The sequence below is a fragment of the Bison bison genome, unplaced genomic scaffold, assembly GCF_000754665.1.
Source record: "Bison bison bison isolate TAMUID 2011002044 unplaced genomic scaffold, Bison_UMD1.0 scf7180017864472, whole genome shotgun sequence".
In the NCBI taxonomy this organism is placed as follows: domain Eukaryota; kingdom Metazoa; phylum Chordata; class Mammalia; order Artiodactyla; family Bovidae; genus Bison; species Bison bison.
The window spans coordinates 1,187,645-1,198,566 of NW_011495033.1; the positions used below are offsets into that span (position 1 = coordinate 1,187,645).

Consider the following 10,922-nt stretch of genomic DNA (forward strand, 5'->3'; position numbering starts at 1 on the left):
GATGGCTGTCAGCCTCCCAAGGCCCCTCTTCTGGAAGGCCTGTCCTGAAGCCTGCTCCGTACTGGAATTCCCTCCCCAGAGCTCCAATCCAGCTCTCCTTTCTGGCTGGCCTGGTCTTGTCCACAAGGGTGGGCTGGCCTGTGGTCTCAGTAGGGGTGGGGAGCTGGGCCAGAGACTGGCCTTATTGACCCAACGGCTGAGCCCAATGAATGACTGTGGCCAGAGCCACCTTTGGACTTACGGAAAACACAGGCCTCGGCCCCCGCGCTAGCCCCAGGCTGACTCCGGGAAGCCAGGATGACTGGTGGGGATGGGCAGGTCTCGGCCTGGCCCCGGAGCGGGTCTCGCACACACCCCCACCCCGCCCCCATCTCAAGCGTCTTTCTCTCACCCCTAGGCCCCTCCGCATCCCACACAAGGACCCTTGGCCAGGGCCCCAATCTCCGACCTGGGTTTTTTAAATCTTCCTGCCAAGAAAAAGACCTCTAGTTTTTCATTTCCCAGAGGGACTCCCCTTGAAAGCCCCCACCTTGGCCCCTCATCATCTCAGGAGGCTGGGAAGTCACAAACCTCCTGAATAAACTCAGCCCAGACCCCTCAGCAAGGTGGGCAGCTCCAGGCCGAGGCACCCCCCTGCCCTTACCTCTGCAGGCTCCTCACTGCTGTACACAACCTCCCTCCGGCCCGCTTGGTACTCCCGCGCTCTGCCCCGCTCCAGCCAGCCCAGCTGAGCCCTCCCCTCCCACCAGGACCTTTGCTCTCAGCCAACCACTGTTCCAGTTGCCTTCTCCTCTGGTAAATATTGACCTGCACATCCGGTTAAACATTGATATTGGGACCAAAAGCCCCTTTCCCACCAGGGCATCTAATACTGGGACAGCCACCTGGAACCCCGGGAGAGGGTTCTCAGGCTCCCACCTGAGCCTGGAGAAAGGAGATTCAGGAGACCAAGAGCCTGTCTTCAATCGGGGGGTTAGATCCAAGAAGGACAGGGGACTTTCAGTGACCCCATGAAGTAGGGGGTTATCACTGCTTCAGTCGGGCTCCGAGAAGCTGTATGACCTAGCCAAGGACACAGAGCTGGGCTGAGTCACATTCAGGTTCCCGCTTCCAGTGTCCTTGACTCTTCCTCAGAACTGCCTCCCCCTCCCAAGAAGAGGGAAGAGGAAGCTACAAAAGGCAAGGGAGGAAACCTGGATCAGGATGCAGGATGCGAATCCCTGGTCCTCCCATGTCCTGGCTCCTGGTGGGCTGCTTCCAGCCTGGGTCCAGAAGGCAGGGGGAGGGGAGAGAAAAGATGCCGTCTAGGGACGCAGCCTCTTTCAGCATCCCACCTCCTCGGAAGCAATGTTTCCTTCCCCTCCTTGGGGTGAGGGTTCTGGGCTGCATGAACTAGAGGCCGTGGACCCTGTAACCACCTGAAGAACCATGGTCAGGATGCTTCCCCTCCTCATCCCTGTCCTGGAAGCTGCGGGGTCCCAACCTTTCCTCCCCGAACACCATCATCAAGAAAAGCCTCACTCGGATCCATGGCTCTTCCACAGGATTTATTGATCATATTTACATCTATTGCAAATAGTGAGAAGGCAGCAGGGGTCCAGCCTCAGACCTCATCTCTGCTCCAGAATGCGAGGACCTGCGACACCTGGGTCTTCCTGTCCCCCTGGGGGAGGGAGACCTGAGATGCAGAGATGATTCTTCTCACCCCTTCTTTCAGGGTCCTGGACCCCCTCCCTCAAGGCTTCTGGACCCAGAAGCTGCCTCATCAGCTCAAGGCACAAACACTGTGGTGAGGGGTGGGCAGGCAAGGCATGGGGTCACTCCAGACAGGCACCATCTGGCCCCATCCATCTGCCCTCCTTTGGTCCTGCCCTCTTTCTCCCCCTACTGGTCCCACACTGGCCAGGGCCTGGCTGGGTGGACACTTAAGAGCCCAGCCCAAGGCTCTTAACTCCTGGACCGTGGTCAGCCCTTAGAGGCTGGAGTCCAAGCACCATCAGTGTCCTGGAGTGGGGCAGCTCCCCTATCCTTGGAGGACAGTGTCAGAGAGAGCCAGCTGGAGGGGGGCTGTGGTACAGACAGCTTGGCAGGGGGTCTCCTTCCCTCTTCCCCAGAGCATCCTGTCCCCATGCGGATGCAGAGGGCGGAGCTGGAGAGAAGGGAGGGCAGCGATGCTTTCCCAGGCTCTCCCTCTTTTTTAAATTTTTATTTCTTGGCCGCACCATTGGGTATGTGGGATCTTAGTTCCCCGACCAGGCACTGAACCCACGCCCCTTGCAGTGGAAGCACAGAGTCTTAATCACTGGGCCACCAGGGAAGCCCCTGCCAGGCTCTCCCATCTGCTTCCCGCTGGCTCCGAGCAACATCGCCCCAAGTCATGAATGAGATCCCCTCCGGGGGCCTCAGTGACTCTGGGGATTCAGGAGCCCAGGCTCCCACACCACCCTAGCTGGCAGGCCACGTGGGCACCCAGGGCGTGGGGCCTGAGGCTTGCCAGGAAGGAGCTACTGGGGAAACACAGATGAGGGACGGCTTCCTGGACGATGTGTGCCATCTCTGCCTGACCAGATCTCGCCTCAGCCTACGCCAAGAGGCGGACCACCCCGTTGTCAGAGCCCAGCAGGAGGTGGCGTTTGGTGGGCAGCAAGGCCAGGCTGGTGAGCGTGCCGCGGAAGTTCTCAGAGCTGAGCTTGGTGGTGGCCTGGGAAGGGGGCTCGAGCAGGGAGCAGACGCCAATCTTGTTGGCCACAGTGCCGGTCACCACCTCGCTGCCGTACAAGTCGAAGGTGTGGATGGGGTCAGAGGCGGACTTGTAGTGGTGCGTGGGCTTCGGCTCCAGCTCCTTCCAGACAGTCAAGGAGTGGTCAGAGGAGGAGCTGACCAGGATGCTGCCCTCCACTGCCTGCCAGGGAGAGGGGAGAGCCTCAGTGGGGGCCGGAGTCGTCCTGTTCTCTCCTACATCTCCTCCCAGGAAGACGTGTCGTCCTGAGTCAGGGACAGGCTGCCACCCTCCTACATTACACCCTCCCACATTATATTAGCATCAGCTCATATGAGTATATTAAAGCATCATCGACCCAGTAATCATTGTAACTTGGGTGCTTACTACATGTAAGATGTTGTATCAAGCACATTCAACATCTTACCATGATTAATCTTCATAACAACTCTATGAGATAGGTGCTGCTGTTTCCATTTTACAGACAAAAAAAACTAAGGCTCAGGAAAGTTAAGTCATCATACAAGGTCACGGAGCCAGTAAGTGGCAGAGCCAGGACTAACATGCAGGCTGACCCCAGGGACCTCCTGATGCTTTCTTGGAAAGTCAGAATTTAGAGGCATCCAGAACCCAGATCAAACCAGTCAATCCTAAAGGAAATCAACCCTGAATATTGATTGGAAGGACTGATGCTGAAGCTGAAGCTCCAATACTTTGGCCACCTGAAGTGAAGAGCCAACTCATTGGAAAAGACCGTGATGCTGGGAAAGACTGAGGGCAGGAGAAGGGGACAGCAGAGGATGAGATGGTTTGATGGCATCACCGACTCAACAGACATGAGTTTGAGCAAGCTCCAGGAGATAGTGAAGGACAGGGAACCCTGGCACACTATAGTCCATGGGGTCACAAATAGCTGGACACAACTGAGCAACGACAGAACCTAGGGGGCCCTGGAAGGAGCCAGGGGTGCCCTGCCCCCAGCAGTGGCAGTGCATGTCCCCTGGCTGCCACTTAGGTTGGGGAGGAACTCCCAATTGCCTGGAAAAACCCTCCCACAAATAGCCCTGTTCCTCCCTGCCTGGACCTCCCTGAGGTCTGTGATTGAAAAAATGGGGCGGGGTGGAGGTGGGAGCAGGATTCCCAGGCCTGACCTGCCCCTTCCCCCACGAGGACAGCCCCTTCCCCCACCAGGACAGCCCAGCAAGGGGCATGGACTCTGCTCAGTGGTCTGGGGGCAGTAAACAGCCTCCCAGCTGAGCTTTATTTAACCTGACTGGGTCATGGACAGGGCCTGACCCCTGATCCCCCAAGTAAGACAAATATGGACAAGGGTTATTCATTAGAACATCTCCAGGAAGCTCAGGGTCAGCTCGGCCCCCTGGTTCCCGCCCCCGGGGCCCACCTCCTGCTCAAGTCCTTGAGGTGCAGTCTGGCTCCTGACCCGCCCTGCCTGTCAATCCTCCAGCAGGTATGAAGGACATCAGCAGGGGGGCCCGTCCTGGGTGGGCCCTAAGCAGAGGTGAGGGCTGGACCAGTCAGGCAGGAAGGGAGGGGACCTGGCCTGTCACCTTGATCTGCAGGATGTCCCCTTCGTGGGCAGGCCAGCCACGCAGAACTAGGCCCGTACGGGTGTCCAACAGCACCATGAAGCCCGAGGAGAAGCCGGCCACAACGCTCCGGCCACTGGGGCTGACAGCCAGGGAGCGGACGAGCCCGGGGTTCAGCCCGCTGCTCAGGCGAAACTCATGCTGCCGGCAGAGGAGGAAAAGCTGGGGCTCCACTGCCCAGTCCAACCCGTGTTTCCCCCCGCTAGGTGCAGCTCAGCCTCCAACCCCCAGAGCCTCATTACCCATCAAGGAGAGGCCCCCAGGATCCCTGGCCAGAGTCCCACCCCCACCCCGGAGGGTTTGCTGCTGCAGGTGATCTATCTCCAGTGAAAAACTCCACCCTGGGCTCCTCTCTTCCTGGGGGGCAGGGGTGGGGGGAGGGGTTTCTCTCCTCCCTGCCAGGCACCCAGGTCAGGGCTGGAAAAAGGGTCGCTCCTGACCTGCAGGCCTGGCTTCCTGCAGTCCACAAAGCGCAGGGTCGAGTCAGAGCTGGCCATGGTGATGCTGGTGTGGGGGGCGGGCATGACGGCCACAGCAGTCAGGGGCACCCGGCTGTCCGATGGCTCCACCGTGCGAAGAGTCTTCCCTGTGAAGGAAAGACATGGTGGGTATGGGGTTCCAGTTACTGATGGAAGAGCCCCAATTCCTCCTATCCCACCTGCTGCTGCTGCTGCTAAGTCGCTTCAGTCGTGTCCGACTCTGTGCGACCCCATAGACAGCAGCCCACCAGGCTCCTCTGTCCCTGGGATTCTTCAGGCAACAATACTGGAGTGGGTTGCCATTTCCTTCTCCAATGCATGTATGCATGCTAAGTCGCTTCAGTCGTGTCCGACTCTGTGCAACCCCATAGACGGCGGCCCACCAGGCTCAGCTGTCCACAGGATTCTCTAGGCAAGAACATTGGAGTGCGTTGCCATTTCCTTCTCCCCTATCCCCCCTACCCACCCCATACTTGCCTCCCACATCCCAGATCTCAACGAACACTAAGGATGTTTTTTGACCCTCCCATCTTTCTATTAACATCTCTATGGCCATGCCAGGCTTCTCTATTCACGTAGCAAACTGGCTGAAAGCTACACCTTCCACCGTCTGCTTTGATACTACTCCATCCCCCCAATCCCTGATTTTTAACCCTATTTTTCCCTATAATGACAACACAAAATAAGCAAGCAACTGTTTACTAACCAGGATACTACATGCTACATGTTAAGCCAAACCTCTACGCGTTATCTACTTAAGCATTTGTTCTGATTCCCATTTTGTAGATGGGAAAACTGATGTGTCCAGGGACTTCCCTGGTGGTCCAGTAGCTGGGGACTCTGTGCTGCTAATGCAGCGGGCACGGATTCAATCCCTGGTCGGGAAACTAGGATGCCACATGCCGGCAGCATGGCCAAAAGACTAACACACACATACACATCGATGCTCCCAGCAGCAGAGGGACTTGCTCAGTCACTCAGCAAGGAAGCTGGCAGACCCTCACACTCAAGTCTGATGGATTCCAAGTCCTAAATGCTCCGTTCTGTGGACTCACTGCATCACCCCCAACCACACACCGTTACACCCCAACCCGCCACCCTTGGTAGAGGACAGAACCGCAGCTACAGAACAGGCCTCACCCGGGCCCGCTCACCTGTGAAGGGGTCCCAGACGTGTACAGCCCCGTCACAGCTCACTACACACTGCGGGGCCTCGAGCTGGCCCACGAAGAAGACGCTCTTGCGGTGTTGGGCGTAGACGAGGCGTGGGGCCGTCTCGCTGGTGCCGTCCCCGGAGTTGTAGAGTGGCCAGAGGCGCACGGTGCGGTCCTTGCTGCCGCTCAGAAAGAAGTCCTCGCCGCTCAGGGGCACCACGCACTTGACGGCCCCCGAGTGGCCTGGGAAGCTCTGCAGGCGGATCTGGTGGAAGTGGAAGTGGGCGTCCTGCTGGCTCACGCCAATCTCGTACTGCCAGTAGGCCAGCCAGTTCCCACTCAGCCCATGCGCGCTCCGTGGCAGCTCCCGCTTCAGCGCATTGTCCTCACTCTGGCTGCCAGGCTCCCCGCCGCCCACCCCAGAGATGGGGCCCAGAGGGCCGGGGCTGTCAGGCTGGGAGTCACTGGGGATCTGGATGCGGTTCCCAACCAGGACGCTCCCAAAGGTCCCCGAGTGGCTGTCGTCCTGGGGGCAGCCCCCACCCTGGGGGTCCCACTCCGGGCCGGTGCTGGGCGCGGTGGGCTCCACGCTGGCAGGGCTACGGCTGTTCGGGCTGATGCTGTCCAGGTACAGCCCCGCCAGCTCCCCTACCAGCTCGTGGTTGGGGACAATTTTCCGGATGATGTCACCTGGATGGGAGCGGGAGAGGTCCTGAGATGAAGGGAGATGGCCAGCAACTGCCGCCACCCACCCAAGGGGCTTGGGAACCACAGAACACAGGGAAGATACTGGCTGTGCAACTCTCAGCAAGTAACTCTTTGTCTCTGAGCCGGCTTCCTCCTCCCAGGAAAACCTGGATTCACGCCTTCAGTATGGACATGTGAGCATCTTTCCTATGAGCTGGGTGCCACGCCGGGCATCAGAAACAGAACAGGGACCAAGACACGTGATGCTCTGCCTCCCACGGCTCAGATGTCAGCGCAGGGATGACAACACATCCGACCAGGGCTGCTCATACTATTCAGGGAGATGACACATGTGGACACTCGGCACAGGGCCAGGCCTGCACAGGAAGCTACGTGAATGGTGGGCCGCTCATTCCTCTTGGGCGGCTCCTAAGACATCAGTCCGGCAGCCTGGCTCCCCTCCCTGCCCCAGGGACAGGCTAGGCCACTCCTGTGCCCCCCCACCCCCAACTGGCCAAAATTCAGTCTCTGTTTATATGTCACTGGGACTCAGAGGTCTAAGGCTCTGACCCAGAAAACTGCACCTAACAACCACTACTGACTCCAGGGACGGGAAGTGGGGCCCTCCCAGGGGAAGAACGGTAGCTGCAGAGGCTGGGAGGGGACATGATGCGGCAGTACCCAATAGGCAGGAGAAGGGCACGTAGATTGTGTATGCCATCTCCAAGGTGAACACCTTCTGCAGCTCGTCCAGCAGGGCGGGGTCCGCCGGACGCAGCTGCCCATCAGAGAAGGCCACCTCTGGCAGCTGGCCCTCACTGCGGCCCACGGACTCCAGCTTCAGATCCTGTGGGCAGGAAGCCCTGGGGAGTTAGCAGAGGCCATGGCCATTGGCCAGCCCGCAGCTGCCAGGTACATCTGCCCGGTACATCTGCCCACCTGGTGCCGAAGTTCATGCAGCTGAGAGAAGACACGAAAGAAGGTGGCCACAGGCTCACTCAGGTGCTGCTGGACCATCTCCTGTCCGATACGCAGGCAGATGAGGGCGATGAGGCTGATGGTCTTCATACACAGGACAGTCCGGGCCTGGGCTCCACTTGGGAACCTGCCAACAGAGATTATAAGCTCCAGTGATCCCCAGTCTAGAGGGCTTGTCCAGAATCTATTACAAGCTGTAAACAAAAGGGGCTATAAGACCACCTCATCCAAACCAGATGAGGAAACAGAGGCACAGAAAAGTGTGGCTTGCTCAGGGTCACCCAGCCAGGATGAGGACCAGGATGTCTGACACCCCACTCCCACCCTGGGGTAGCCCCCTCTGCTGGGCTGCTCCCTGGTGGGGGATGTGGGCAGAGACTTACCCGGTGACGAGAGACGTGAGGAAGCTGAGCACGGGCAGCAAGACCTCATGGCTGATTCGGGGCAGGATGTCCATGAGGGTGGTGTCCGAGAGGTACACGATGATTTTCTGGGTCAGCGTCACAGCAGCCAGCAGCCCCGCCTCCTTGCGGCTGTTCAGTCGACTGGGGCCCGAGGTGCTACCGGGGGCCACCTATGGCAACAGAGCAGATGAGGGCCAGGTGGCCCCACAGACCCCCTGTAACCCCCAGAAGTCCTGGGTCAGCCCTCAGGCTCCTCAGCACCCCCAGATCCCAACTGACCAGGTAGCTGATGTAGGGCAGGTACTGGTAGGTGAGGACAGGCTCCCCATAGAGGTGGGCGATGTGCAGGAGGCAGCTGAGCACGGGCGCCGACACTATGTCGCCCAGGATCGGTCTCTTCTGATAGATGTTGCCCACGCTCAGCGGGGGGCTCTCGCCATTGCCCCCGGTGAACTGCTGCCGGGTGGGCCCTGCCAAGGAAGGGCCAGCAGTCCTGAGCAGCCCGTGGACAGTGAGAGGGAGGAGCCCTTCGGGAACTGCAGTGGTCGCTCATGCTCACTCCAGCCTGGGGTCTCCTTGCACCCGACCCAAGCAAGGAAGGCACTCACAGCAGACTGGGACCCAGGAGGAGGTCTGAGATGAGAACGTGGAGGATCCACTACAGGGGGCCAGAGGGACAAAGAGCTGAAGGAAGCCCCATACGCAATCTTACCAACGTAACACGACGTCAGCAGGCGGAGCAGGTTCCGGGCCACATGGCGAGAGGCCACGGTGGGGCCGAGCTTGGCGGACAGCCAGCGGACCATCTTGCAGGCTGTATCTGCAGGGCGGGAGTGGTCCCTGAGTGCATCAGATAACAGGGGCTCACGACTCCCCCACCCCACCCCATGGGCCCCACCTAGTGACACTGGTCCCAGCTCCACCCAGGAGCCCAGCCTGAGCGTGGTGGCCCCAAGGCCCCACCCTCCCTTTAGCAGAGCAGCCTGTGGGAGTCTGGCTTTGGGGCAGCTCCAGGCACCTCTGTGAAGTGAAAGTCGCTCAATCGTGTCCAACTCTTTGGGACCCCGTGGACCATACAGTCCATGGAATTCTCCAAGCCAAAATACTAGAATGGGTAGCCTTTTCCTTCTCCAGGGGATCTTCACAACCCAGGGATTGAACCCAGGTCTCCCGCATTGCAGGCGGATTCTTTACCAGCTGAGCCACAAGGGAAGCCCTACTTGGGCACAAACTGCAGGAAGGTTACTCTTATGGTGACTCTCCCCCAATTCCTAAATGAGGAGGTGCCCTCCACCCTCTCCGTTTCTCTTCACTCTCTCAGTCTAACCACACTGGCCTTTCACAGGTTCTTGAATGGAACCATGACAGCCTCAGAGCCTCACACATGCTGTTCCCTCTGCCCGGAATGCCCTTCCCACCACAGACCCTGCCATGTTTGCCCAGCTTCCTCCTCCTCATTGAACTTCCACCAGCACTACTTTCAAGGAAGTCTTCTCTGACCCCTGAAAACGAGATCTAAGTCCCACTTTATGTTCCCTCGTAGTACCCAGCCACGTTCTTTGCAGCACTAACAGAACTCCTGCCTACAGCGTGGCATCTCCTCTGCTAGACATGAGCTCTAGGAGGGCAGGCCCGCGTCTCTGCTGTGTGTAGATCGGCTCCATCCACCACTCGGTGCAGAGCTCAGCAGATGACGACCATCAGACCAACACCTCCAGGCCCAAGAACTCACCAAGAAGGATCTTCTGTTCTTTGCCCTCCGACTGCTCGGTCAGCGGCTCCTCTTCTTCCTCCCCGTTGGCCCCGGCGTCGCCAGCCACAACCGTATCCATGGACAGCACAGTGTCGGAGAGCGTGAGCTCGGATGTCTCAGGGACCTCTTCTTGTTCGCCCTCCCCCTCCCCCACCTCCAACACCACACAGCCTTCCTCCTCCTCCTCGTCCTCCTCGGAGCCCTCGCTTTGCTTCAAGTCTTGGCTGCTGTCGCCTGACCTGAGGCTGCTCTTGTCCACCGGGACGCCCCCCTCGTCGGCCACCCGCTCCTCGCCCAGGGAGGCCTCACTGGTGCTGCTCTTGTCGCTCAGCCGGCCCAGGCTCACAGCCTCAGCCTCCTGGGGCTGAGGGGACTCGGCCACGTAGAGCCCGGCCTGGAAGTCCTCCGTCTCAGGGAGGTCAGCCTGGTCATGGAAGCTGACGCCAGAGGTGTAGTCCGGGAGCCCCAGGCCCGAGGCAGCCGCAGGCTCCCTTTCCATGTGGATCTCCTCCTCAAAGGCACAGGACCCGGGCCCGGACCCCAGAAGCCCACTTTCCTCATCCTCGGCGGCCCCCGCCAGGCCCTTGTTTTCCTCCTGGGAGGCCTCCACGCCAGCCAACACCTGCAGCACGTGGGGCAGGAGGTGGACAAGAAAGGCCTGCAGGCCCAGCCGCACCATCAGCTGGGCCACAAAGCAGTCAGTGTACAGATAGAAGCGGCCGTGGAGCTGGCAGGGGCTCTCGTAGGCCCCAATGAGAGGCTTCAGAAGGTACTTATTGGCATTCTTGGGGCCCAGGGCCTTGGCTACAGGTTCAAATAGGTACCAGGCCGCATACACGGCCGTGTGCTCCTCAGACATGAGTGACAGCACGAAAGGCAGCAAGATCTCCAAGCCCTCAGGGGTGATGTCACTCAGAACGGCACCCAGCTGCTGCCACAGCGCAAAGACCAGCTCCCGCCCCTGGGCCTCATCCTCCACGCGCCTCACCTGGTACAGGAGGATGAATTTGTGCAGCGCGGGGAAGTATGGGGGGAAGGGGACCACAGAGCTGAAGGGGCTGAGGAGCTGGGCGGGGCAGGGTGGGGGCAATCCCTGGGAGACGGGCCTATATGTAAACAGTGGGTCCAGCTTGCCCCTCCC

General features: G+C 59.5%; 2 protein-coding genes across 3 annotated transcripts in view; both read right to left on the reverse strand.

The window, feature by feature from the left end:
* The window catches only part of SERPINF2 (serpin peptidase inhibitor, clade F (alpha-2 antiplasmin, pigment epithelium derived factor), member 2), a 7,884-nt gene extending 7,121 nt beyond the window's left edge, over window positions 1-763 (reverse strand). For both annotated transcript variants that reach the window (XM_010861333.1, XM_010861332.1), the window contains exon 1: window positions 644-763. The gene's annotated coding sequence lies outside the window, so the exon portion shown is untranslated. The remainder of the gene's footprint in view (window positions 1-643) is intronic.
* Window positions 764-1,526: 763 nt separating this feature from the next.
* WDR81 (WD repeat domain 81) overlaps window positions 1,527-10,922 on the reverse strand; it is a 12,303-nt gene continuing 2,907 nt past the window's right edge. Inside the window, exons 3-12 of the mRNA XM_010861334.1 lie at window positions 9,761-10,910; window positions 8,741-8,848; window positions 8,308-8,498; window positions 8,008-8,198; window positions 7,586-7,751; window positions 7,328-7,493; window positions 5,960-6,649; window positions 4,767-4,912; window positions 4,288-4,467; window positions 1,527-2,902 (exon numbers count right to left, since the gene is read on the reverse strand). Of these exons, the coding sequence (XP_010859636.1) occupies window positions 2,582-2,902; window positions 4,288-4,467; window positions 4,767-4,912; window positions 5,960-6,649; window positions 7,328-7,493; window positions 7,586-7,751; window positions 8,008-8,198; window positions 8,308-8,498; window positions 8,741-8,848; window positions 9,761-10,910 (3,309 nt within the window). The 3' untranslated portion in view covers window positions 1,527-2,581. The remainder of the gene's footprint in view (window positions 2,903-4,287; window positions 4,468-4,766; window positions 4,913-5,959; window positions 6,650-7,327; window positions 7,494-7,585; window positions 7,752-8,007; window positions 8,199-8,307; window positions 8,499-8,740; window positions 8,849-9,760; window positions 10,911-10,922) is intronic.